General features: G+C 54.2%; 4 protein-coding genes across 20 annotated transcripts; 2 read left to right on the forward strand and 2 right to left on the reverse strand.

Annotated features, from left to right (window-relative positions):
• Positions 1-23: 23 nt before the first annotated feature.
• AGPAT1 (1-acylglycerol-3-phosphate O-acyltransferase 1) lies at positions 24-9,533 on the forward strand. 7 transcript variants are annotated; one of them, XM_082346068.1, is made up of 7 exons: positions 24-133; positions 6,296-6,492; positions 6,720-6,853; positions 7,169-7,344; positions 7,498-7,593; positions 7,718-7,790; positions 8,305-9,533. In XM_082346068.1, exons 2-7 carry the CDS (start codon positions 6,305-6,307, stop codon positions 8,487-8,489), a joined length of 852 nt encoding a protein of 283 aa, XP_082202194.1. In that variant the 5' UTR covers positions 24-133; positions 6,296-6,304; the 3' UTR covers positions 8,490-9,533. The 7 variants fall into 7 exon arrangements, with proteins under 7 accessions (XP_082202194.1, XP_082202189.1, XP_082202191.1 ...); XM_082346063.1 differs by lacking the exon at positions 24-133 and adding an exon at positions 248-595 and having other exon boundaries at positions 6,259-6,492; XM_082346065.1 differs by lacking the exon at positions 24-133 and adding an exon at positions 250-595.
• Positions 9,465-11,693, reverse strand: EGFL8 (EGF like domain multiple 8). Of its 3 annotated transcripts, XM_082346083.1 has the most exons (9): positions 11,571-11,693; positions 11,235-11,357; positions 11,015-11,127; positions 10,819-10,914; positions 10,542-10,712; positions 10,372-10,451; positions 10,141-10,294; positions 9,940-10,000; positions 9,465-9,841 (listed from the first exon to the last, which is right to left on the reverse strand). In XM_082346083.1, exons 1-9 carry the CDS (start codon positions 11,669-11,671, stop codon positions 9,832-9,834), a joined length of 909 nt encoding a protein of 302 aa, XP_082202209.1. In that variant the 5' UTR covers positions 11,672-11,693; the 3' UTR covers positions 9,465-9,831. The 3 variants fall into 3 exon arrangements, with proteins under 3 accessions (XP_082202209.1, XP_082202210.1, XP_082202211.1); XM_082346084.1 differs by lacking the exon at positions 9,940-10,000; XM_082346085.1 differs by lacking the exons at positions 9,940-10,000; positions 10,141-10,294.
• Positions 11,694-13,228: 1,535 nt separating this feature from the next.
• Positions 13,229-20,877, reverse strand: PPT2 (palmitoyl-protein thioesterase 2). 9 transcript variants are annotated; one of them, XM_082346076.1, is made up of 9 exons: positions 20,464-20,876; positions 19,353-19,546; positions 18,954-19,107; positions 18,394-18,489; positions 18,197-18,304; positions 17,314-17,397; positions 17,110-17,194; positions 14,219-14,273; positions 13,229-14,038 (listed from the first exon to the last, which is right to left on the reverse strand). In XM_082346076.1, exons 1-9 carry the CDS (start codon positions 20,471-20,473, stop codon positions 13,895-13,897), a joined length of 930 nt encoding a protein of 309 aa, XP_082202202.1. In that variant the 5' UTR covers positions 20,474-20,876; the 3' UTR covers positions 13,229-13,894. The 9 variants fall into 9 exon arrangements, with proteins under 9 accessions (XP_082202202.1, XP_082202206.1, XP_082202199.1 ...); XM_082346080.1 differs by having other exon boundaries at positions 19,353-19,568; XM_082346073.1 differs by having other exon boundaries at positions 19,353-19,568; positions 20,055-20,876.
• Positions 20,878-20,940: 63 nt separating this feature from the next.
• Positions 20,941-25,841, forward strand: PRRT1 (proline rich transmembrane protein 1). The gene is made up of 4 exons (XM_082346082.1): positions 20,941-22,558; positions 23,473-24,008; positions 24,376-24,561; positions 24,742-25,841. Exons 1-4 carry the CDS (start codon positions 22,540-22,542, stop codon positions 24,916-24,918), a joined length of 918 nt encoding a protein of 305 aa, XP_082202208.1. The 5' UTR covers positions 20,941-22,539; the 3' UTR covers positions 24,919-25,841.
• Positions 25,842-27,137: the final 1,296 nt, after the last annotated feature.

Here is a 27,137-nt window from a genome sequence, read left to right on the forward strand (position 1 = left end):
AGACCTCGCCCACTACAAGCCCCTGTCTTTCTTTTACTTCCTCTTTCAGAGAACGTCCGGATTCCTTTGGACTTTGGAGCGTATAGCTCCAAAGCAACTAATTGGCTAGAACTCGACGGAAAATGGAGGCGAGGTAAAGCGCGCGTGCGCAGTAGACGGAGGGAAGGGGTGGGCCAATCCTATGAGAGTTGAGCTTTCTCTGGTCCCACCCCTTCACCTCTACACTGTCGCCATGGTGACTGCTCTACAATTGGCGGGGTTTGGGGTTCAAAGGCCTTGTCTCGGCCTCATCCGGGTCCTCCGACTGCGGTCTCTCTCGACTGATTGGGCCGTTTTTTTCGCCCCTGATTGGCCGAGGTCGGAAAAGACGGCGAAGAGCTCGGAAAAGAGGACAAACGCTAGGGTCGCAGGGTTCAAAATGGCTCCAGCCTCCTTCGGTGACGTAAAGAGCAGAACTTGGGTCCACGCCTCCCTCTTAGTGAAGAAGGGAGCAGAACTGGGATTAGCCCGACGTTTGGATGGTGCGAACATCGATCTGCGGCGCTGGTGTTAACCCATCTCCCTCGGCTGGACGACTCAGCCCGCTCCTCTTTAGGTGATTTACAGAGCAGAAATGAAGTAAAGGCCCATCCCCTTTTTAATGTGACACAGAGTAGAACAGAGTTGCCCTAGACACCGTTTTAAACCTTAAAGAGCAGAAAAGGTCTAGCTCCACCCCTTTGTGAGTGGGTGAAGAGGCAAGATCCACCCCCTTTTAGGCGACCCGCGGCGGAAAGGGGTTAGGCCCGCCCCTTCCTTCTTGTACTGTGCTCCGCAGAACTGGGGTCTTCCTCCTGGGCTGGACCCCTGGGACTTAGGCAAGCTGCTTCAGAGTTTGGGCCTTTCGTACGAGTTTGGGCCTTTTCTACAGTCAGTGGCCCTCACTGTGGCTCAAGGAGCAGAACTAGGTAACAGTCCTCCCATTACCAGTGTTCTTTACATCTTGTTCCTCAGGGCATGTAAACTCTTTCAGGGCAAAGGTGTCTAGTGGGGGTGGAGGCCAGACACAGGCTGAGGGTTCTTCAACAACATCCTGGTAAAAGTTCCTACGTGACTCAGTGAGGGATGGTGAGAAGTTAGGAGCTGCCTACGGCAGGGGAGGTTAGTGTTCGGGAAGCGTGTAGAGGTTTAGGGAAAAACCTTATTGAGAGGCAGAAGTGGAGACCAAGAAGGGAGGAGTGATGGAATGATCCTGATAAGGGGATGATGGGAGTATGGGGGAGAGGGCAGCAGGGGCTGAAGAGAGAGCTAGGTACGTACTACAAAATTAAGGAGGCATGCTTATCCCAGAGGAATCAGCATTCTTCCTCACTTATTTTTTCAAGAAAGCAACCCTAATACCCAGTTTCCATTGGAAGAAGAGTACATTTTTTCTATGTTGAGGAGAGGGGTAGTCTCAGCTTGGGTGAGTAAGGAGACTGATAGGAAGGAACTAGAAAAGAAAAGGTACTGAGGTTAAAGTACATCACAGAAGGAAAAGGGCAGGGAGAGGGCCTGAGAGTGTCCCTTCTCTCCAAAGACCAGGAAGGGGGAGGGTGGGGGAGGTCAGTGGAGGAGAGAGCTGGACTGCTGGGAGATAGTGGCAGGGACAAAGGGCAGAAACCAGACAAGAGGGCTGGAGGGTGAGGTGGGGTGAGATGGAGTCCTGGAGAGAAAAAGAAGAGAGGTGAAGAACTCAGAGCTTCGCATATAGTAGGTGCTTGATAAATATTTGGACTTGAATGGGGGAACAGGAAGAGGGAGATGGAAAAGGGTTGGAGTTGGAGGGAATAAGCAGCAGATGTGGGAGTTAAGGAGAAGAAAAGAAACAAGTTGACAATAAGAGGAGAGCTGATGGAGAATGAGAAGGAACGGGCCAAGGAAGGAATACAGCACCAAGGGACACGCAAGCCATGTGTGCTGAAAGGAAGTTGGAGAAAAGAAGATGCAGCTGGAGCCAGAAAAGGCCAGAGAGACCGAGAGGGAGCCCAGCTGAGCTCTCGTGGGGTGGAGCTAGCAAGAGGAGACTGAAAGATGTGGGGAGGAGATGCCTGGGTCCCCGGGAGGCGATTGGCAAAACAGGGCGCCCATCACCGCCCCCTACTTCCTGGCCAGCCCCGGAAACCAGCGGGCGTGGGGAGGGGTGGTGGGGGATAGCGGCAGTAGCAGCCCCAGCCCTCAGAGAGACGGCAGGGAGGGAGGGAGGGAGCTGGGGGGACAACCCCCCACCATTCCTACCGCTATGGGCCCAGCCTCCCATTCTCACCTCCCCTCCATCGGCCGGGGCTAGGACACCCCCAAATCCTGTCGCCCCCTTGGCACCGACACCCCGACTGAGGCAGAGACACAGCCACCCGCCACCACCGCTGCCGCAGCCTGGCTGGGGAGGGGGCCAGCCCCCCAGGCCCCCCACCCCACTGAGGTGGGGGCAGGAAAGGGATGGGAGGAGGGGGGAGGAAGGGGCTAAAAGGGATGTGGAGGAGGGGATGGGGGAAAGATTGGGTCTGGGAGGGCGGGCTGGGGAGAGGTTTGGTGGGAAAAGGATACGGGCCGACTTGGGAGAGGGTTGCTGGGGAAAGGAGAGGGGGCCTGAGAGGGAAGAAGGATGGAAGAGATACGAGGGAGGAGAGATGGAGACCCTGTGAACTTGAGATGAGGGTGTGGACAGGGAATCTTGGAGAGGAAAGCCCCAACACCTTCCCCAGTTCCTTTTCTTGCCCTTTGGCCCCATGTGACCCTTGGGGGGTAGTGGCAGGCAGAAGGCAGTTCAGTGCCCTCCTTTCCCCGGCAGAATTTGCTTCCTAGGGATGCCCTGAGACACCTGTTTCTCTCAAGGCCCAGGACCTCTTGTTTCTCAGTGGCCTTCCATGCTGTGTTCGACCCTTACTGACATACAGATGCCTTGTGAGGGGCCATGTTTTCTACATTGAGTGGGTGTGCCTTTGATGTGTTTAATGGCTTGTGTGCGGCTAGTTTGTCCTGTGCTCTTCATGGGTTGTGGAGAAATGATGTGTTATCTTCCATCAGAATTGCCTGTTCTCATATGTCCGTGTCTCGTGGCCAGTCTTGACGTGTTCACATGTGTGTGTTCTCATCTGTTGCATCTGTTATGTGGTTTCATGTTTCTTGCACATCTTATGTTTACTTTGCATGTTTACTTTAGCATGTAGAGATCACACCTTATTTTGTTTGGGCTCACAGGTTATGTGCATAGTCCCACCATATGCAGTCATCTTCGTGTGTGGGATCTCGTGGCTTAGCTGACTAGCCCACACTCATGTTGTGATCGGATTGGCCTGTTTACTGCATGTGTTTTCCCAGTCCCAGTTCACACCGCACACGTGTGCCCCTTCGCATGATGTGCTGATGTGACACGTCCACAGCTTGTGTGCTTCTGGTTACATACACTATTTATTTCATAATTTTATTGCCAATATATTTTGTGAGCCGTATGCTCATTAACTCACTTGGCACTCCATTGTGCTTATAAATCCTCGGACATCCCTGCTCTGGAGAGAGTCACTTAATGTCACATATTAGAGAAAAAGGTAACTGGGCCTCCATGTCCCTAAAGAACCATCCCCATATGCCTTACCTTGCTGACCCCGCTGGCCTGTGTCTCTTCACACATGTTACATCCGGTGCCTGTGAACAGTCTGTCCATGGAGCTCAGTGCATAGCACAGCGTCACCTCTGCCACGTACATTATCTGTCCCCCGCTCTTTGCACTGTTGGCATGTATTTGATGACAGCGGCATCTTTCCCCTGTGGCATGTTAATGCCCTTTCTGTATGTTTCTCTTGTGTGCAAGATGGTATGTGCCATCTTGTCTAGATTGCTGTTGCTCTGCCTTCACCGTGACCCTGTATTGTGTGTGTATATCCAGAGTAGGTTACTGTTAGTCCTGGTGTGTTCATTGCTCTTTTGGTGGCTTTTCTTTTCATAGTTAATAGTCCTCAAGAGGGTAGCTCTCTGATTGGTGTTCAGAACTGTTGTCTCGTTAATTACGGCTATGTGGGTATGTACACAGCCTTATAATCTGTTCAGCAAATGTTTATTGAGCATCTTCTCTGCTTCCTTCCATCCTGGGCATTGGGAATAAGACAATCCCTGTCCTCAAGCTGCTTACACGTTAGGGAGGGAAACAAAGATAACCTCAAGCGGTTACACCCTGTCTAGTGTCAGGATGGGTGGTTCTCAAACTTATGTGCACATCAGACTCACCTGGATGGCTTGTTTAAAATAGTATACAGATTCATGGGGCCAATGGCCAAAATTTCTGATTCAGTAGTCTGGGGTGAGGTCCAAGAATTTATTTTTCTGCACTTGGAGAATCAGTGATCAAGGTAAAAGTGTAATGAAAACACAGGCCTGGAGGGGTTCAGGAAGACCTCCAAAAAGTGACACTGAACTGTATCAGGCAAGTGAAGAGGCAGAAGAACATTCCAGCCAAAGGGAACAGCATGTTCATGGCACAGAAGCGTGAAAGATAATGGTGTGTCTGAGGAACTGAAGTAAATCAATTTGACTAGAGCGAAAAGGCTTTTGTAGGGATGTGGCCAAAGGTGTAAGGAGAAGTCAACTTGTCAAGAAGGGCCTTTGGGCAAGAGAGATGCTCACATTTGTGTCACAGAAACATCTGTGGTTGCCATGTGGAAGATGGATTGAAGGGGAAGAGTTAAGAGCCCGTTGCAAATAGTCCAGGGGAGAAACGCTTGTTCCAACTTGCGGGGGCAGTAGGATGAAGCAACTCAGAAAGCCTATTGTCCTAGAGCTGGCAGAGTCCCATTTCCTCTATCACCTGTTACCTTCACCCTTGGCAATGGACTTACCTTGGAGCACAGCCCTTCTGTCATTGGAAGGGAGTGCCTTTGGCCTTAATACGAGTAACAGATATTTGCCTGAACACCGTTTTTGTGAATTGTGACCCTGCTCCAAACCGTGGGGCAGAGTGGAGGAAGGAGGAAGAGCCTAAAAAGCAGATTCCGCATGCCTGTGCCTCTTCCTCCCGAGCTCTTTCCTCTCCCAGGGCAGGTGGTGTAATGACCCTTTTACTCTCTGCCCTCCTTTTTTCGCTTGGTGAAGCCTTACACACTGCATGCCTGACCACATTGCCTGCAGTGTTGCTGGGAGGGAGGGAAGTGGGTGGTCGGATTTGTTTGCCAGTTTGTGGAAGCAGGATTAATAGATATAGGTATGTCCATGGGTTTATCTGGGAACAGGGAGCCTGCCTGGGTGGAGAGGGGTTTTACTGGGTATGAATTTACCATCCTTTACCGGTCATGGGTGTGATTGTAAATTTGCGTATGTGTGTGAACAGGTCAGTCTTTGTATGACTGTGTGTGTCCGAGTTTGTGTTAGTGACAGAGCCTTTATTCTTGCCAGTCAGCCCCTGGAGAATGTCTGTGAGTGTTTTGTCATTTCCACTGTATCTGCTGCGTGCTATGTGTGCACTTGTGTGTATATATACAGGCAGCAGCATAACCAAGTGGTTAGGAGCACAAGCTGCTTAGCTTTAAGCTAGGAAGTGCCTCTTAGGAGTCATATCACCTCAAGTAAGTTTTTTAACCTTTCTGGGCCTATCTCCTTTAAAACGTAAATCGTGTGTTTCATATTTAAGAGCTTAACATAGTATATAGACCAGCCCTGTCCAACAGAACTGTAATGCAAGCCACATATGTAATTTTTAATTTTCTGGTAGCTACATAAAAAAGGTAAAAGTAGCACGGTAAAATTAATTTTAGTGTATTGAACCCAGTATGTCCAAAAGGTTATAATTTCACAAAGTAATCAATATAAAGGATTATTAATGGGATATTTTACATTCTGTTTTTCATTCAAAGTCCTTGAAATCTGATGTGTATTTTATATCTCTAAGCACCCCTCAATGCAGACTAGGCCACATTTCAAGTGCTCAGTTGCCATATGTGGCTGGTGGCTACCATATTGGACAGCAGAGGGATAGACCGTTGTAAGATCCTTACCAGCTACAAGCGTTAGCTATTATTAATGTCCTGTTGTTGTCATGTGTCTGTGAGTCGTGGATGTCCATATCTTGTGTCTCATGTCTGAATGTATCTGGATCCTTCAGGGAGAGGGGTGGGAGAGCAGTCCTGAGCTCCCATCCCCACCGCCCCCATCCTCGAGAGGCTTTCTGGACAGGTTTTAATGGGAGCCCTGGCCCCCAGAGCCCCCCCAAACCCTGCCTTCTGCACCTTGCCCACCCCGTCCCCCATCCAGGAACCAGGCCCACTGCCCTTCGCCCCGTCCCCTGCAGGTGACCAGAATGGAGCTGTGGCCAGGGCTGTGGACTCTCCTGCTGCTGCTCGCCCTCCTGCTGCCCACTCTGTGGTTCTGCAGCCCCAGTGCCAAGTACTTCTTCAAGATGGGCTTCTACAACGGCTGGATCCTCTTCCTGGCTGTGCTCGCCATCCCTGTGTGTGCCGTGCGAGGACGCAACGTCGAGAACATGAAGTGAGGGGCAAGGGGTTTTGGGTGATGAGGGAACCTTAGGGTCAGAAGCAAGCAGTGGATGGGGAGGGCACTGAGTGTGCAGGAGACACTGAGCGAGCCCAGGGACAAGGAGGCGGAGCAGACTGCAAAGATGCCCAGGAAGACAGGGGCGGGGTAGGGGAGCTGAGGCCTGCAGGTGGACCTCAGCAGGTCCCGCTGGAACCCCTTGCCATGTGGAACCTCCACAGGATCTTGCGTCTGATGCTGCTCCACATCAAATACCTGTACGGGATCCGAGTGGAGGTACGAGGGGCTCACCACTTCCCTCCTTCACAGCCCTACGTGGTCGTCTCCAACCACCAGAGCTCCCTCGACCTGCTTGGTGAGCCGCCTCCCCTAGCCACGCCCATCCTCCTGCAGCCCTCCCTGGGGTCGCCTCCCCTAGAGGTCCTCCACCCTCCCTCATCTGGGGCGTTGCCCCCTTGCTCCCTCTGCAGGCCTCTTTCCCTGGGGTAGAGCTGCCCTCATAAGCAAGATAATACACCTTTAGTCACCTTCTCTTACTTTCGGGGGCTTCCCCCACCCCTCGCCCCCAGGTCTGCCTCTTCCTTTAGCTCTAGTCCCTGGGTGATGACCCGGGTGAGGTGGGCTGCTTCCTGTGACACTGATCCTCACCCCGCCCCCACCTCTACCCTAGGGATGATGGAGGTACTGCCAGGCCGCTGTGTGCCCATTGCCAAGCGCGAGCTACTGTGGGCCGGCTCTGCCGGGCTGGCCTGCTGGCTGGCGGGAGTCATCTTCATTGACCGGAAGCGCACTGGGGATGCCATCAGTGTCATGTCTGAGGTCGCCCAGACCCTGATCACACAGGATGTGAGTCACCCTGGGGAAATGGGGGTTATGGAGTAGAATAGTTGTAAATGAACTGATGTGCAGGGCCACCAGGCCTCGGAAGTCCCATTACAGCATCACAACCATTCTCTGATCCCTCCATATGTGTGTCTTCCTTGACTCTTTCTTTCCCAGGTACGGGTCTGGGTTTTTCCTGAGGGCACGAGAAACCACAACGGCTCCATGCTGCCCTTCAAACGTGGCGCCTTCCACCTCGCAGTTCAGGCCCAGGTGATTACTCCTTGCCGTCTACTGCTGACCCTCAAGCCCCCACCATCCCTTCCTCTCTTGGCAGAGGCTGGTCCTTGGGACCTCAGAAGGGAGCCGTGGGCTGACCGCTTTTCGTTTCCCTCAGGTTCCCATCGTTCCTATAGTCATGTCCTCCTATCAAGACTTCTACTGCAAGAAGGAGCGCCGCTTCACTTCAGGTGAGGGCTCTGTGCAGATCTGGGGTTGGGGGGTGGCCAGAAGGGCCATGGGAGAGGCTAGAGGGACATCGCCATGGGGCAGGAGCTTCAGTCAGCGTCAGCACTGAGATGTCCACAGGATCATCTGATGTGACCCCACATCAGCCAGTAAGTATTTATTATTTATTAAGCACCCCCTATACCCTGCTAGATGGGTAACACTTGGTCCCTCCAAGAGAGGCCATTACTGTCTAGCCGGAAAGATAAAGCCTGTGTGTGCAGTTACAGCATTCGGCGGTAAACACTAAGCCCCAGACGGTGGGGCTGGCAGGGTGCTGAGGTGTCTGGACTGGGGCTGGGGAAGGCTTTGTGTGGGAGGACCTCAGAGAACAGGTGGCAGCTGGTAAGCTGAGGGGGAGTTGTCCAGGGCAGAGAACTGAAAGGTTGAGGAGGGGAGTTAAGTATCAGGAGAGCTCAGAAACCTGTGGGCAGACTCCCGGTAGACAGGCCATGATGGTGCTCACCCCTCTCCCAGGGCGATGTCAGGTACGGGTGCTGCCCCCAGTGCCCACAGAAGGACTGACACCAGATGACGTCCCAGCTCTGGCCGACACAGTCCGACACTCCATGCTCACCGTTTTCCGGGAAATCTCCACTGATGGCAGGGGTGGTGGTGACTATCTGAAGAAGCCTGGAGGGGTGGGCGAGGCCCAGCTCTGAGCTCCCTTCCCATCTACCCCCCACCGTCTCCACACCTACCAGCCCAGTGGGCCTGAAGCTGGGCCAAGCCCTCTTCCTCATTTCCCCTCTCCCCACTTGTTCTCTTCTTTGGAATCTTCAACTTCTGAAGTGAATGTGGTTACAGCACCGCTCCCTGCCCCCTTCCCAGCACCGCCCCCCAACAGACTCTTGCCTAGGTGCAACCTCCACCCTGAACCCCACCTTCTGTGCCATCCTGTCTGTGGGACAGTTGCCTCCCCCTCATCTTCAGTGGTTCAGCCTACACAAGGGTAGGAACACTCCATTCTGTCCCCAGTGGACCCTCTTCCTTTGTGGTCTTCTCTACCTCTCCACCCCACATTGGCCAGTGGATTCATCCATTCTGTGGAACAATTTCTCACTCCCATGTCCACGGATTCAGTGGACTCATCCATTTGTGAGGGCGACTCCTCACGCTGTGGCTGGAAGCTGATGCCTGGAATACTTCTCCCAGGCTCATCCTGGAAACATTCCTCAGCACCTTCTCCCTCCTTCCCGTGGAGCCTCCTGTCAGTGGGGGCTGGACTCTGTCACTCAGAGGTCTCATCCCTGCCCTCGTCCAAGTGCCCAGGGTTGAGCACACACTTGGATGCCACATTTCTGCCTCCCCTCATCCCCTGGGTATAGTTGTTCAGTGGTCCTGGCCCCACCAAGCCCCCTACAGCCCTGCTGTACCATTCTAACCAGACACAAGGGGAAGAGGCAGACATCAGGTGCTGCACTCACTTCACCCTGGGGAGTTGGGGAAGGGAACTGAACCCTGGCTGGAGGAGATGGGAGGGCTTTTAATTTATTTCTCTTTCTTTTGAGGCTTCCCCTCTCTGAGCCAGTTTTCATTTCCTCCCTGTGGCATTAGCCACTCCCTGCCTCCCACCCCAGATCTGTGCTCACAACCACAGAGGTGGGCTGGGAGCAAAAGGAGAGGGTGGGACCCAGTTTTGCGTGGTTGATTTTTATTCATTATCTGGATAACAGCAAGAAACCGAGAATAAAGCTTGAGAGAGATCTGGGCACTTTCTGGCTGCGTTTGTTAAGGAGTTAAAAAAGCAGTTCTCATTCCAGGCCTCTGCCCCAGCCGGAAGACTCAGGGGCAGGCCAAGACAACCCGCCTTCCTCCTTTCTTCAGCTTTCCAAAGTTTCCATTGTTCATTGCTCTTTAGTGGCAGATTACCTTATCTGCAGCTCCCCAGCAGGCCAATCCCAGAGGATTAGTGGGTCCAGTTTCTGTATAAATTAGTGGGGCAGGGGCTCTGCAGAGGCTCCTTAGCTCCGCCGATTGAGGCCTGGGCCCAGGCTGTTGTCCTCACAGGAGCCTGGATAATGACAAGGAGACAGGCAGACACATTGACTGTGGGCTTCTTGGAGGCCTGGAGTGGGCCCTGGACACTGAAGGATTGACAGTCTCACTCACCAATAAGTGGAACCACCAAGTTGGAGACAGACCAGGAGAAGGGGTGGTAAAGTGCGGAAATCTGGGGAAGGTATGGGGTGAGTGAGTGGAGGAGCAGAGATTTTGGACAAGAGAAAACTGAGTTGGGAAAAGGTGTCTGGAAGAGCTGGGGGCAGCTGTTGGGAGATGGGGGTCCCCACAGAGAAGGGCATGGAGACTCACAGGCACCTAGCCTCTCCTCCAGCAGCAGAACCTGGTCACTGAGAGACTCAATCCTGTCGCCTCGGCCCCACAGCTCTGCCACCTGTTCGGGCTGCAGCTCTTCTGGGGGCATGGGCAGCACTGCTCGGACCCAGGCCCCAGCCTGACTGGCCCACTACAAAGGAAGAGACACCTCAGGGTGTTGGGGGTGGGGTCTGCCACCCAGACCTGGCCCCAGGCATCTGCACTCACCTGCTCCAGCCGCTCCAGGCGCCCTCGCAGCTCGCGAATCTCCCGCCTCAGGGCACGCTCATCGTGTCCAGCCTCCCGAACTGGGACAAAGGAGCGAGCCGAGCGTGACCACTGCCCTGGCCCTGCCTCTGGTCCGGCCCTCCGCATGCCCCACGCACCCACCCACTCACCGGCCACGCTGAGGATGCTGGCACTGGTTGGGGGCTCTGGGGCCCCTTCTGCGCAAGTGCGCCCGTCCGGGCCCAGCACCAGGCCCCAGGGGCAGCCGCAGGTGAAGCTGCCTGCTGTATTGACGCATCCGTGCGAGCAGAGAGTGACGCCAGTCCTGCATTCATCCACGTCTAGTTACCGGAAAGAGGAGGGGGCTGAGGGGGGCGGGGCGGAGGGGGGCGCCACGGCGGGTAGGGAGGTCCTGGCGCCACCCCGAGGGAGGGCGAGCCAACTCACCCACGTGACAGTGCTTCCCACCCCAGCCCGGGGCGCACTCGCACTGGTCTGGCCGAACGCAGACGCCTCCGTTCTGGCAGGGCTTGGCGCAGATGGCTGCGGGCGCAGGAAGCGGGGTTCAGAACCGAGCGGAAGGCCTGGCTCTCCAGCCCGGCGGGGCGCACCTCCCCCGAGGCCTGGGAAGACCCAGCCTCACCTTCATCACAGGTGAGCGCCCCGGGATGCCGCTTTTTCCAGCCCTGGCAGCACACGGCGTGGGTCTGCGGCACCTCCCTCCTCACCTCCCGCCAGGCCACATGGTACGTGGTCCTGGAACACAGCGCCGGGCTCTGGACATTGGCATATGGGTCCTGGTCCCGGTTTTGGGGGTTCGTTCCTCTTGACAGACCCCAGAGCCCAGGCTCCCCACCCCTCACCTGTAGGTGCTGCAGACACGCCTTCCAGAGCACAGAGTCAAGTAGGGCTTATATACGGGTTGGCTGTAGGACTCGTTGTAACGGAGTGGGACCACCAGCGTCTGCTTGGAGCAGACCCCCTGACTGCACCCATGCGGGGGAAAGTGAGAGGCATTGAGTGGGCCAGGCCCTGGGGAGCCAGGAGCCCCACTTCCCTTCAGGCTCCACTGAGACCCCACCCTCCCTAAAAATGACAGCCTCCCCGCCATTCTAAACTTTGTTTTGCCACCTGTGAAGCCCCACCCCCAGCAGGTTTCATGAAGACCTCACCCCTGGCCCTGCCCCCTCTGTTATCACCTCTCTTTGAGGGATCCACCCTTGGCCCCCTCGCCTGTCATCAGTAGCAGGAGGAATGAGAGTCCGCCTAAGACAGTGCACAGCTCAGCCCTGGACCCCATGTTTCTCCTTGACTTCAGACTCTGCCAGCTGCAGGCAAGAAGAGGTTAATGGAGGCCCTTCCCCTCTCCTGTTAACTTCTCCAGTTCCAGCCCTCCCAAGAGCAGTCTGCTGGTGCCCTTTAAGTGGGGCAGGACATTCATTTGCACGCTTGCACTAGCCACCAGGATTGTCTACACCTGCAGGTACATTTAACTAACACCCCCCCTTCCTTTAGCACATCATGGTCCATGCGGCACCATACAAGCTCACAGCCCGACACACTCCCTCCACCTCCCCTCATGACCCTCCTGTCTCTGACATGCCCTCTTCCATCCTAATCCTCCTACCTTCAAAATATCAGATATGCACCATTACACCCCTTTACACCCCTTTACACCTTGTACACACCCACACACCTGGAAACCCCACCTTAAACACATTCCTGCTACCCTCACGCACCCACACCACCACATACACCCTGGACCCACTCCCCTCACTCAGACAACACACCCAACTCACACTCACTCTAAGACTCTGAGTGACCCCCTGTCTTTCCCCATTGACGTTCTCTCCCCACCTGTCTTTCCCCCTCTCCTGGAGACTTCAGGCCACCAGCCTCAGAAGCAGCAGCTCAGACTGGTGGGCGGGCTGGGCGGGCTGCAAAGGAGAGGAGGGGCGGGCCAGACAGAGCCCTCCCATTCCTGCCCCCTCCCACAAGCCTCCTCCACAGCTGGAGCTTGGTCAGTTCAGTGGGGTCCAGACCCCACTACCTTCACCCCCCCCAGCCAAGCAAAGGGCCCCTTAGAAGTCTCTTCTCAACCCTATGAGGCCCCCTATTTTTGGAACTCCCCCAAATCAGCAGAGACTACTAGCTTTAAACACCAGCAGTACCCCTGGCCCTTGCCCTCCACGCTTCAACCCAACACAGACTAGGGAAGAGCTGAGGGGCAGGAAAAGGCAGAGCTGGCAGAGAACTAAGTGGGGTCAAGTCATGGGAGAAAAGGCAAGATCAGATGAGGAGAGAAAGAAGGGTGTGGTGGGGACTGTCCAGGGCAGTAAAGGGAAAATTGCCCCCATTTCTTGATGACATTTGTTAGGGCCTGGTGGGGGGTATGCAAAGTTGAGTCAGCCACCGCCCCCCATGCCAGAGCAGACAGGGCCTTATTGTCTCCACCAAGATTCCTTCTTTCGAGGAAGAGGAGGCTCATTGTCCAGCCCCTCACCCAGCTCTGGCCTACAAAGGTCAAAAAGGGGCACTACAAATGCCCACCCTGACCCTTAGCCCCCTCGTCTAGCCTGGGGGTGGCTGGCGCATTCCACCCATGAGGCTGGGGCCCAAACCACTAGAGCCCTGGGCTCAGCCCCCCAATCACAGGCTGGGACAGGAAGAGAATTGTCCTCAGCAGGAAAGAACCCGCAGAGAATCAGGAACCCACACAGAATGGGCATTGAGAGAGCGGAAACACCAAGGGGGTCCCACCCCAGACCAGGCATCCGGGCACCCGAGCCTCAGGCTCTCCATCCCCACCCTCCTTGGGGAGCCAGGTCTCCCTCACCTGGAAATGAGTCAAGCCAAACTGAGTAAATGGAACTTTATTTCCATAAATACAGGGGTAACACCCATTCAAGGGTAGCTAAAAGAGGGGCTGGAGCCTCAAAGAAACTGGGCTCCCCAAGGGCACCCCAATACTGAACATAGGGACTGGGGGATCCCCAAACCTGAGATGGGCCTCACAGGCCACAGATATTCCCCAACACTGACACTTCAAGAACGGAAATGTCCCCATAGGGGAGCCTCGGAACCCCACTCTCATGGGTGGTCCTTCCTGGGGGTTGGGAGGGCTCACAACAGGGAGTTCAGACGAACAGCGAACATGGGGAAAACAGAAGCTAAAAATGTCCTGAGTGGCCTGGAAGGAGACCCCTGTGGTGGGCAGGGGCTGGGTCCTCCGTCTCCAGCCAGAGACGCAGAGCAGCAGTAGGAGCAGCCATGAGTTAACCCGCTTTCTCACTCGCCACGCTTGGCCTTAAGAGGATGGGAGAGCTCGGAGCAAGCCCCAGACGAGAGGACACGAGATGGCGGAAACCAGGATTTGTCGTTCACAAAGGGGCGGAGGAAGGGGCCCTGGGAGCCCTGGTTGGTGGGGGCAGTGGGGGAGCAATGAGGTGGTCACGGGCACACCAGGGCCTGACATCCAAGGCTACCACTTGGTCTCCGGGCTGGGGGGTTCCTGAGGGATCCCTCAGGAGAGCCAAGGTTCAATGCAGGTCTCATAAAGGGTACGGTTGGAGTGCCAGGCCGTGTGGGAGATCCCAGCCATTGGACACCTCACTATGGCCCCCCGAGCCAGGAGAGTCTTCAACCCAAAAGAATCCCGCAGATAAACCTTCAAGGTGGGCAAAGGGGCATGGAAGAAAGACATAGGGAGGACAAAGTAAGTTCCTGCTGGTGTCCCAGACCCCCTCCCCACAGGGTGAACCTTTCAACTCCCGTGTCAGTGGCAGAGAGAGCCACAGACAGCTGGGACAGTGCGCGCAGAAAGGGAAAGTAATTCCAATGAACTCACCAGTTGCTCCTCCATCTCCAAGACCGTCTCATTTGCATCATAGAAACCAAAGAAGCTACAAAAAGATTGGGGGGGTAAGGGGGAGGTTATCAGGAGAACTGGAGAAAATCAGGGTGGGCTAGGGTCCTTCAGGAACTCATGGCCTGTTGAGGACACAAGCAGCAAGGAGGACACTCAAAATACCAATATTTAACTGGGTATCATGTACCTCATGAGGTGATGCACTGAGGGTACAGCATCACTTCTGCAGAATTCCCATCAAGAATGCATAATCTGAATCTAATCATGAGGAAATAGCCAACAAACCCAAACAGAGGGACATTCTATAAAATAGCTGGCTCATACGCTTCAAAAATATCAAGGTCGTGTACAAAGACCAAGGAAGTATTCCAGATTAAAAGAGACTAAAGAGACATGACAACTAAATGCAACACGGGATCCTGGGTTGGATCTTGCACTGGATTTTTTTCTATAAGGACAATTGGGAAAATTTGGATAAGGTCTACAGAGTACTGTATCAATGTTAATTTCCTGATTTTGATCATTGTATTGTGGATATGTAAAAGAATGTCCTGTACATAGAAAATAGACACTGACATACTGAAGTTTTCAAGGGTGAAGAGATATCATGCAACCTGCTCTCAAATGGTTCACGCACATACTCCGTACATATTTATGTGTGTATATATATATATGGAGAGAGAGAGAGAGGGAGGGAGAGAGAGAGGATGCTAATGTAAACTCGGTAAGATGTTAACATTTGGGAAATCTAGGTGAAGAGGATACAAGATTGCTTTGTACCACTTTGGTAATTTCTTGAGTATGAAATTATTTCAAAATAAAAAGTTCTTAATTTTTTTAAAATTAAGAATATTTAACTGGCATGGGCACTGAGTGGACACAGGCCATAAATAACTGAACAAATGCCAATATGGGCTATGGGAGCAAAGAGGAGAGGCTACTACCCTAGTTTTAGAGCATCAACAAAGGCTTCCCAGCGATTACCCTGGACTAAGGAAGGCTGTCCCAGGCAAATGGAACAGCAAGAGCAGCACAGAGGTAAGGCACAGCTGGGTGCGTGGGGTGCTGGGTTGGAGGCCTGGAGCCCTTGTTGGAGGCCTGGAGCCCTTGTTGAAGGGCTGGATTTCATACGGTAGGAAAGCAGTAGGGGCACAAAGACCTGGATTTAAACTCCGGCTCTGCCACACACTCCCCACTGTGTGTGGTTGATCATGTTGCTTATCTTCTTTGCCCTGTATAAGAACACCTCCTTTGTAGAGAGGAAGCAAAACATTGTGGTTAAGTCAGACAGCCTGACTTGACCACTTACCAACTCTATGAATGTAGGCAGGTTATTTAATCTCTTTGTACTTAAGTTTCCTTATATGTCAAAAGAGGATAATAGTAATTACCCTATAGGGTTGTTGTGAGAATTAAATGAGCTTTATTTGAAAAGTACTTAGAATAATGCTTTGGGACATAAAAGGTGCTATATAACCTTGAGCCATTATTATCTTCACAGGATAGTTTGAAATGAGATAAAAATAAATCCCATCTCTAACTATTATAAGGCATGTTACTCATTCACTTAAAACCTTCCAATGTGTTCAATGTGTCTCATTCAGAATTTTCAAAAATCAAGGGCCATGGTTGCCAGGGGCCAGGGAGTGGCAGGGATGAGGGAGTTACCATTCTTTAAAGGGTATGGGGTTTCAATTTGAAGAAAAAAAAGGTTCTGGAGATAAATAGTGGTGATGCTTACACAAGAATGTGAATGGACTTGATGCCACCGAACTATACACTTAAAAATGGTAAAATTTTATGTTGTGTATATTTCAGGGAAAAAAGGGGGGGGGGCTTACTTTGCCCCACAAAAGCTCTCTGTAACTGGCTCCCTGCTACCTCTTTCACCTCCTCTCCCACCCTCTCCGTAGCTCCCTGCACTCTAGCCATATGGGCCTCTTTATTCCTCAGACATGCCCCAGGGCCTTTGCAGGTGCTACTCCTCTCCCCTGGGTTGTTCTTCCCCCAGTTTGATCACAACCCTTTCCCTCACTTCCTTCAGTCTCTGCTCAAATGGCAACTCTTCCAGAAGGACTTCTCTGGCCACCAGCTAATATAGGCCCTGGCCATCCTCTAATCCCTTCCCCTGCCTTATTTTATCACCACTTGGCATATAGATTTACATTTATTGTCTGTCTCCCCCACAAGAATGTAAGCTACATAACACCATGGACTTCTCTTTCATTTACTACTGCATCCCCAGGACCCAGAACAGTGCCTAGGCACACAGAGTATTTGTTGAGTGACTAGATCAGGTGACATTTCAGATCACTCATGATGATCAAAGGCAGGCACATAGTGCCATGAAGCCATGGATTTTCCTGAGGAATAGGATAGAGGGGACGAGGCTGGAGGCTATTACAGTAGTCCAGGTAAGTAAAAGAGGTGGTAGGAAATGTGATTACATGGCATATGGAACTATATACACGTACCAATGTCATAGTCCTGGTTTTGATATTGTGCTATAGTTACATAGGATGCAACCATTGGGGGGAACTGGGTGAAGGATACACGGGACCTCTCTAAACTATCTTTGCAGCTGCCTATGAATCTTTAAATATTTCAAAGTTAAAAGTTTTTACAAAGGGGGGTTGGTAGGGATGGAGAGCAAGCAGACTCTACCTAGTAGAGTCAGCAGGGCTTAGTGACTGGCTACATACGAGGCTAGGAGATGACTCCCAGGTTTTGGTCTTGGGTGACAAGATGAATGGAGGGTAGGGGTATTAACTGAACAGTGGAAGGAGCAGGCCACTTTTAGAAATGAGATAAAGATTGGTGGGGGCTGGGGTGTCCTTAGCCAATCTTCAGGCCACACAGTCCCTTATTACCTGGACTGCCAGGGGGTAATGACACCATCATCAGGGCCCCCAATCAGCACCAGGCGGCCCACACGAAGAAAGTTCTTCCGCCAAGCTGCAGGGTGGGAAGAAGAGAGCCTGAGTCAGTCACAGGGGTCAGGCCAGGTTGGAGAGGGGAACATAGGGGGTCAGAGAAGCAGAAAATGGGACCAGGGTAGGAGTCTGGGGTCTTACCAGTGGCATTGGGATGGTCTCTTTCCCCATTGATCAGGGCCAGGAAGCTGCTGGCATTGAGGTACAAGTCATCATGGTGGGGGTCTGGGTACAAACAGCAGTTAGAAAGGTTGTCAGAGAAGCAGGGAGAAGAGGCAAGACCAGAGGCTGGAAGACCAATCAGGAGGCTAAAGTAATAGACAAGGCGAATAGTAATATAATAGTAGCCATAATTGTAAACATAATAGCAAACATCTTTTTCCAACACCTACTATGAGCCAGATACTGTTCCAAGTACATTGCATTCATTAATTTATTTAATCCTCATAACCACCCTATAAGGTATGTACTATATCATTATACAGATGAGGAAAATTGAGTCACAGAAATGTTGAGTAACTTGCCCAAAGTCATGCCGCAGGGCCAGGCTTCAAACCCAAGCAGTCTGGACCCAGCAGCATCCACGGTCTTAAAAACTATACCAGGCATTTGCAAACTATGACTCATTAGCCAAATCCAGTTCACTGCTTGTTTCTGTAAATAAATTTTATCGCCAACACAGACACACTCATTCATTTACATACAATATATGGCTGCTTTCACATGACTGTGGCAGAACTGAGTGGTTGTGACAGAGACTGTACGGCCTGCAAAACCCAAAATATTTACTATCTGGCCCTTTAAGGATACAGTCGGCCAACCCCTGCAGCAGGCTATACTCTCTAAGGCAAATAAGGTGATACACGTAAAGCATTTTGAACAATGCCTGTTCACATAGTAAGTGCTCAGTAACGGTTAAGTTATCATTATCATTGCTGTTGGTTATGGTAGAGGTGGGAGCAGCAGGCCCTATCCTCCAGGATGCCCTTTCCATGGAGGCCCCAGTTTGGCAGGTCCTACTCACCATGCCAGTAGTTGCAGATGGAGAATTCCTGGCCCCAGGGGCTATAGCAGATGCGGTAGAGGTTAGACCTCATGGAGGTGGGGAACAGCCACTTCAAATAGTCCGTGTCTGGCAAGAGAACAGCAGTGCCAGGTGGCTCCAAACTTGTGCCCTCAAGACTCAGGGCCCCCCCTATGGAGCCCACAGTGCCCACTCACCTCCATACTGTCCCATCTGTGGAGAGGAAAGAGAGATGAAAGAATCCACATTGTGTTCATCCATCACAGACAGCAGTGCCCGGCATACCAGGCCCCCTGCAGGCAGAACACCACATTGGGCAGGGACTTAGGGACAGCCGGGCCAACACTGCCCCCCGTCCGCACCCCCCCCACACAGTGTACCTAAAGGAAACTGAGGCCCAGAGAAGGCACACACCTTGTGTCAAAACATCCACGTCATGTAAGTGACAGAGCCAGCATTCGATACCGGGTGTCCCGACTAACTGTAGGGTGCTTTTTACTGTCCCACTATCTGTTGTGTCCAAGAACCATGGGTAATGGGCAAAGAAAGGGGCAGCAGTGCAGGGAGCCTCCCTCCCACTCAGGACACACACAGAGGTAAGACCCAGGTACTGAGGGAAGTCAGGAAAGGAGGGCTCAAGTATCAGGGCTCTGGCTGAAGCAATGTGGCTCAAAAAAGGGAACACCAGGCAGTGTCCCTCAGATAAGGATCAAGCCTCAGATAGGGCTTAGGAGCTGGGGTGGGGGAGGGTGCCTACCCTGTGAGTAGCAGATGAGATGCACCCCTTGAGGGGCCTTTGCCATGATGGGGGCCACAGCCTCTCGGAACCCTTGCACCTGTTCCCACAGGGGCCGCAAACTCTCTCTCCCATCGAAGAGATCGAGCACTGTCACCACAGTCCCAGGGTGTGTCTGTGGGAAGGGGGCAATGCCCCAACCGGGGATGGACGATGAAGCCCCTCCACACCGCCCCCTGGCCAGCGCCCACATGCCTACTGTGCCCTGCTAGAACCAAGGATCTCTCGTCCCCAGACTTTCCCCACGCCAGCACCAGCTCCCCGAGGAAGTTGGCAGGCCCAGCATTCAGTTCCCCATTCTCCTTCCCCAGCCTCTGAAGACGCCACCAACGCCCCACAACCGTGGGTCCCCTGCCAGACCTCGTTGATGTATTCCAGCAGGTGGCGGAAGCTGTACGAGCTGTCAAAGAGCCCATGCACCACGATGACCGGCTTGTAGGAAGCCCGATGGGCCGCGGGGGTTGCGGGCAGCAGCAGCAGCAGCAGGAATGGCAACAGGAGCAGGAACCCCGCCGGGGGGAGCCGCAGCCCCGGGAGCCCCAGCATGCTCCCGCCTGAGAAGGGGGCGATGAGGGCCTGTGAGAGAGATGACAACACCCCCTGCCTTCCGAACAGACGCCGGCAATCAAGCCTCCCCTGCCCGTTCCCACACCAGGTCCTTGTCACAAAATATCCTACTTTTACTCTAGTCCTCTCCCCACAAACACACCCCCCAACCACATTGTAGACGCACTGACGCTCACCCAAGCCCCGTCCCTAACTCAGCGGGGACTCTGTCCCCAGGCCAGCATCTTCCTAATGCATCATCCCAGCCATGCAAGACCGGGGTTTTGCAAGAAAGACCCCTGAGCAGCAGCGCAGGACCCCTGGAGAGTGCAAACTCCCACCAGGCCTGGGTCCGTGAGCCTCGCTCTGCCCGCTGTTTACTTCCCTGCAGCTTGGAACCCACGTGGGGGAGGGGAAGGGTGTAAGGAGAACGCGCGCAGGGGAATGACCGGATGGGAGAGGGGAGGCTGCTCAGGGTCGCACTCAGCCGTCACGTCCGGGGCTTTCCCTACCAACCGTGCCAGTGTCCCCCGCAACGCAGGCCGGAGACTGGAGGGGCAATGGAACAATCCATTGCACCCAAAGAGCGGGGGAGGAAATAGGTGGAGCGATCCATTTAGACCGGCGGGGAGAGGCAGAAGCAGCAAACATGTCCTGGGAATTGAGAGACTGCCTCTTCAGTCCCTGCGGCAGCAGAGACCCAAGGGTCCCATTTCCCGGCCTTGATTCGCCCTACTTCCCAATTCAGGCGTCCGGCTCCGCAACGGAACACGGAGTTCACTTTCCCCAGGGAGGCGCTGGGAGAACAGACTGGGGAAAGGCAGTCCTTCGCATTTCGTCGTCCGTCTGATGAGGGCTGAAGGTAGCCCAGGCGGACCCTACTCCTAAGCCCCTCCCCCCCGCCCGCGCAGGATCTGCGTCTTACAACTCTTCATCCTGAAGTGCGTGTAGTGCCCTTGTCTCCAGAGTCACGGAGAGCCCTCGAGGCCCCTCGAGGTAAAAGTGCAGCTTGGCCCAGTTTCTTCTGCCCTACTCTACTCCGGGGCCCATCTGTGACACACACCCCCCGCCCCCCAGAGGCGGAGGGCCCCTAGGGCAGCGCTGACGGGCTCGTTTGCTTTCGGATGAGTCTTTCCACCAGAGCGACTCCACAACCCCGCCCTGAACTTGGAACTCCTTGTGGGCGGCTCCTTACTCAGACCTTCCCACCCGGTCTGGACTTCTGAACTCCAGGCGTCCCGCACCTCTCCACCTGTGACCCCTACCGATACCCAGTTGCCCGGGTTAGGGCTTTTACTTAGCATTTAAAGACGTTTCCCAAAGTTTTTCTTAATAATTTTTTTCCTTATTTTTACTATAAAAAATTAATAAATCTATTTTTAAAAATTAAAAAAAAAAAGACGTTTCCCTTGATTTAAAAAAAAAAAAAAAAATCGCAGCTTCTCTGAATTCCTCTCTCTATTCACAAGGTCTTTGCCAGTCTAAGTCTCTCCCAATAAAACCAACTTTCGCCCCGAGTTGTGTAGAGGATGGGGTGGCGGTAGTGGGTTAGGGGCTCACGCGAACGCCTTAGAAGCCAGAGTGAGCGGTATGGGGCTGTGATCTAAATCTCTGGGGCCTGGGAATCGCCCTGGCAAGCGCCTCTCTTACAGCTCTGTAGTTTCTGCCTGGAGTCGGAGGGGAAGGACAGAGCTCCGGAGAGCGACTGCCTCAGACGGGGGCCGGGAAGTACTAGTCTAAAGCGGGAAGGTGGGGTGGGTAATAATGACTCCCAGTTACGTTTTTGCAAAAAGCCCAACTCTGGTCAATCTTGGCTGACTGCTGATCTTCAGCCCCCATCCCCACGTACAAGCTCCCAAGATACAATAAGCAAAATAAAAAGACTGCAGTTACTGCTGTGCCCCCAGGTCGACTCAGGCAATGGCGCTGCGTCTTGGCGGGGGTGGTGGGTGGGTGGGATTTCAGGAATGGATCTGAACACTGAGGGCCCTGGAAACCCTAAGAAGCCCAATAAGTAAAGGTGGGAAGGGCGACCAAGCACGTATTCCCAAACCGAGCTGCCAGCAATGAGCAGTTGATCCATCCCCTCCTCCCAGCGGGCTTCAGCTCCTTCATCCTGGAGAGGAAAGGTATCTATATATCCCCCAAGCTTCCTCTTCGTCCTACCCTGCAACCCCCAGCCCCCAACACACCACAGGCCTCCTACCTCTGAACTGCTATAGACCAGAGCCTCTCACTTTACCTCTCGATTCATCCCAGGCCAGGGTGGCAGGTCGAGGTCATAACCCTGGGAACTTTTCAGGCCATGGCCGGCCTCAACTCTGCACACGGTTTTCTCTCTCTCTCTATTTTGTTTTGTTTTGTTTTGTTGTTTGTTGTTTGTTTGTTTTTGTTTTTACGGTTCTCTCTCATACAGTCATCTCTCCTACAGGGGAAAACTAAGAGCCAAGGATTTGGGAGAAGATCCTGAGATCTTACAGAGACTCTGAGGGAAGCTGAGGAGGGGGAGGCCTGACTGGGGTGAACAAGATCCAGATGGAACTGGGGTATTGAATCCACTGAGCACCTGCTCGCTGCCTCCCACAATATAATCACTACGGCCAGTCTTGGAGGGGAAGACTCTAGAGAGTTCTTTCTCCCTCCTTCCTTCCCTTAGTACCACCCGCCTTGCCTGGTCTTGCTTGCCTCCCAGTTTCCATGACAACTCCAAAGGAGCCCAAACTGGGGGCTTGAATGCCGGGGTGAGAGGAGGCGAGATGTAGTCCAAAAGCGGAGAGAGACCGAGTGGGGACACGTCTGGAGGTTTCCCCCTCCCTCGCCTCGGTCCCTTTAAGCTCCCCCCCTCCCTGCTTTCCCTCCGCCCCCCGCCGCCACAGTCTTCATCTCTCCATCTCTGCGCTGCTGCCGGCTGCGCAATCTGCGCACCCAGACTCCGGTGCTAGCCAGGGACCCTGACTCCAGACTCCGGTTGCACGGATCCTGTCCCAGCGAGACAGCAGGCATGTCATCCGAAAAGTCAGGTAGAAAACAACAACAAAACCTCCAGCCCTCTCCAGTGTCTCCTGACTCTCCCCCCCCCCCACCTCCCTTACCCCTCCCTAGCGGTTGGTTCTGTTTCATTCCCCTTGTATCCAGCTCTCCACACCCCGACCCCCAAACCCCCTCCTCTTTTTATATCCCTCCCTTCTCTTCCTTTCCTCCTGCCAGTCTCAGCCTCAGTCCCTTGCCAACAACATGGGTTAGGGGGGCAGGTTGAGAGGGTGAGGGAAGTACAAGAGTGGAGTAGCATCAGCCAGGTACTGCATGGGTAGCATCATTGCAAGTGACAGATGGACAGATGACACTGGCTCGCATGGAGACATCCAATGGGGAAATATGGAGAGATGATCAGATGGGGCTTGCCAGGGGAGTAAAATCCAGAGGACCCTTCTTTAATCTGTCCTAAAAGTGGTACTGAGACTCCCAATGAGACTAGGGAACCCCCTCCCCACTGAAGGAAGGGCAGAGAGGAACGTGTTATCCTACATGTGTTTATACAACTGTTGAACTGAGCACATGTTAACACAGTGTTGCATGTCTACACACGTGCACACACAGGGCTAGCTCGCATAGGCTAGCCCAAAGGCAGCCATAAGCCAAGGAGCATATGAGTTTGGGTCTGCAGGTTAAAGCTGTGTGCCCATTGCTGAAGAAGGGAGAGGAGCAGAAGAGAGTTATGACCTCAAAACTAGATTGAAAAGTGGGGGCGGGGGGGGGGGAGCTGATGGCCTAGATACAACCTCTCTGCTGCCCCAAGAATGAGAGATGGCTTCTCACCCATCTCCTCTCTGTCTCTCCCATTATCTTCCTCCATCCCTGACCCTCTGTGTCTCCCCCTGCCCCTCCTTATCTCGTCTGTCTTATCTCTCCCCACACCTCTGCTCACCGCCCCCAGGCCTCCCCGACTCAGTCCCTCACACCTCTCCACCACCCTACAATGCCCCCCAGCCCCCGGCCGAACCTCCCGCCCCGCCCCCACAGACAGCCCCTTCCTCGCACCATCACCACCACCACCACTACCACCAGTCTGGCACCGCCACCCTCCCGCGCTTAGGGGCAGGGGGCCTGGCTTCCGGGGCCGCCGCTCAGCGCGGTCCCTCGTCCTCCGCCACCTTGCCGAGGCCTCCACATCACATCCCGCCCGGCCCGGCCGCTGGGGTACCCCCACCCGGCTGCGCTACCTTGCCCCGCATGCCACCCGACCCTTACCTGCAGGAGACTCGCTTCGAGGGCCCACTACCCCCGCCGCCGCCCGCCGCCGCCGCCCCGCCCCCGCCGGCGCCCGCTCACACTGCCCAGGCCCCGGGCTTCGTGGTGCCCACGCACACTGGAGCGGTAGGCACGCTGCCACTGGGGGGCTACGTAGCCCCCGGTTACCCCTTACAGCTGCAGCCTTGCACTGCCTACGTGCCAGTCTACCCGGTGGGCGCGGTGAGTACGGCGCGGACAGGGACCTGGGGGGAGGGAGGGATGGAACAGGACCTGGAACTGGGGACACACTGGGGGCTGGTGGGATAGAGAAACAGGGCCAGGGGACCAGGCGGCGTTCTGGGGCCAAGGGAGAGGAGAGACTAAGGGAAAGCCTGGGAATGGGGCGGGGTGGGGGGGGGACGGGGGGGAGGGAGTGGTCTGGTGGTCAGCTGGAGTCAAAGATCAAGGCCTGGCAGGGGAAACAGCCTAAAAGTCCAGAGGAGGTTTGAAAGAAGGAAACAACCCTCTTTCTCTGCCAGAGGTGGAAAGTTGGTGGGCTCAAGGAGGGTAAGAGTGACGTCCTCTCCCCACAACCTTCCTTCCACAGCCCTATGCCGGCGGGACCCCGGGGGGAACGGGAGTAACCTCCACGCTCCCCCCACCGCCCCAAGGCCCAGGGCTGGCCCTGCTGGAGCCGAGGCGCCCGCCCCATGACTACATGCCCATCGCGGTGCTGACCACCATCTGCTGCTTCTGGCCTACGGGCATCATTGCCATCTTCAAGGCAGTGCAGGTGTGTGGGGGGGGGTAGGGTGGGGGAGGGAATGGAGGCGGAGCATGGAGAGGAGGGCTCACTGGGTCTTTCTTAGTCCCAGGGAGTGTTGGACGTTTTGGGGTGCACCTTAGAGGGAGGCTGAGGCGTGCGGCCGAGGTAGCAGCTCTCTGATCTGCTCTCCCCCACCCTCCCCCGCAGGTGCGCACGGCCTTGGCCCGCGGAGACATGGTGTCAGCCGAGATTGCTTCACGCGAGGCCCGGAACTTCTCCTTCATCTCCCTGGCCGTGGGCATAGCAGCCATGGTGCTCTGTACCATCCTCACCGTAGTCATCATCATTGCTGCACAGCACCACGAGAACTATTGGGATCCGTAAGGACGCCTACGGCCCGGACCCACTCTGCGCCCCTCGACCTCCCAAGCGCGTTTTGCCGTCAAGCCGCGGATCCAGCGGGCGCCCTGCACACCCGCTTCTGGGGCCACCGGACTTGGTTACATCCTAAACTAGGCCTCTACGGAAACTCTCGCCTTGCGAGCACGCTCCAAATCCAGTTCCTCAGGAACCCCGCCAAAACCCACACTAACAGGGACGCCGCTTCCTGGGATTCCGGCCAAATGCCGGGCCCCTCAGTAGCTCCAGGCCCCCACCCCCTCTAAATACAGCGCCCCCAGCCGAACTCCCTCGGTCACTGCTCCCCAGCCTGGAAACTTGTCCCTAAAGCCCCGCCTCCTGTATAGGCTCCGCCCCGGCTCTGATAAAGCCCCGCCTCCAGGTCGGCAGGCTCCGCCTTCTTTTCTTCCCTGCGGGGTGATTCAGTCCGGTGATTGGGTTTGTGGCGCCAGGCCTCGCCCGCTTACTGACAGACTCCTCCCCTTCGCCCGGCGCGAGAGCCGAGCCCCAGGGTAGCCACGCCCCCACGCTCACTCTCATTTTTGCGAGTACAGTTCCGTTTCTCCTCCACCTCATCCCCGCCTCTTTTCTTGCTAATCTCGGAACCTCTGTCTACTTTTGATTTTTTTGGAATGAGATTTGGGAGGTTACCGGTTTCAGAACCTTCACCGTGGGATGAAGATTACGTCCCCGTTCTCTGTAAATACTCCCTTCCTCCTATCCCAACTCCTGGGCAGCCGGGCAGAAGGGAACCTAGGGTACAAACCTTCCAGTGTCCGGAGGGAGCCGGTCCCTCCCCGTCCCCTCGGTAGTCCTCACCTTGTTCTGATCTGTGTGTGAGTGTGTGTGTGAATTTCTGAAAGCCAATATTAAATAGATTAAGTGGATTTATCACCCGCAACTCCGAAGACTGCAGCCTTGCAAAGACCCTGCTTTTTTGGTTTCCCCTTTCACCTTTCCTCATCTCCCCTTCTGGGGGCGTGGGGAAGGTGGGGGAAGAAAACTGACAGAGACAAAAGTGAGAGGAGACAGATTCCCAGGACACCAGAGAGACAAACGCAAATACGGGGGAAAGGGGCCTCCCTGGGAATCCTACTGGGGAAGACCTTGGGATCCATCGTTGGTAGGGATTTCTTTACCCAGCACACCTTTTCCACTCCCTACCAGACTGGGCTTAAGGCTTTGGAGAGGGAAGATTTACAAGCAGATCCAGGGATCTATCCCCAGAACTCCAGGAAGTCAGGAGGAAAGAAGGCAGACCATTCTGAAAAAGATGGCCAGGGATAGGGTGGCATGGGGCAGGGAAAAGATGCCAGCTGCCCACAGCTGTTCCTGCTTGCAGGCTTAAGGGTGGCAGACAACTTGGATTAGCCCTACTTGGTGTGTTGTACCAGTGTAGGGAAGGCAAAGGGAGCAAAGAGCTGCGGGAGTCGGGCTGCTATAACAAAAATACCATCACTGGATGGCTTATAAAGAACTGAAATTTACTGCAAGTCTGAGATCAGGGTGCCAGCACAGTCAGGTGCAGGCCCTCTTCCGGGCTGTAGACCTCTCACTGTATCCTCACTTGGCGAAAAGGGTTAGGGAGCTCTGTGGGGTCTCTTTTATAAGAGCACTAATCCCATTCATGAGGGCTCTACTCTCATGACCTAAGTACCTCCCAAAGGCCTCACCTCCTAATACCATTGTATTGCACATTAGAATTTCAACATATGAATTGGAGAGGGGAGGGCACACAAACATTCTGACCAAAGCTGAGTGCCAGGGAGGAAGTCCATAGCCTCTCAAGTCTGCCTGGGGCTAGTTGCTCTCTCCTATCCTGAGGTCAACCAGGAGACCTCTTGGGGAGGGGGAGGGGGCACAAGCGGTGGACTTGGTATCTTCAGTTGTACACCTGCAGGACAGGGTCCTATCCTGTATTCCATGCAGGATACTGGTGAGACATCATCTGAGACAGCAGGTGTGAACACTGAAGCTCATGAAGTTTATAATCTAGACAGAAAGCCATGCACTGTGATAGGAGACATGGGATGAGGATGGGATGGAGTATGGAAATCATGGGTTCTCCTTTGGATGTTTCAGGTTTCATGTGCCTTCCTTACCCACTTTCGTGAAAAAAGAACTGACATCTGCAGCTTGCATTTCCTCACTACCTACTCACTTTCCCCCTGCTGAATAGGGTGTATTGTTGTCAGAAATGTCTT

The sequence above is a fragment of the Balaenoptera borealis genome, assembly GCF_965194805.1.
Source record: "Balaenoptera borealis genome assembly, chromosome: 12".
NCBI classification, from domain to species: domain Eukaryota; kingdom Metazoa; phylum Chordata; class Mammalia; order Artiodactyla; family Balaenopteridae; genus Balaenoptera; species Balaenoptera borealis.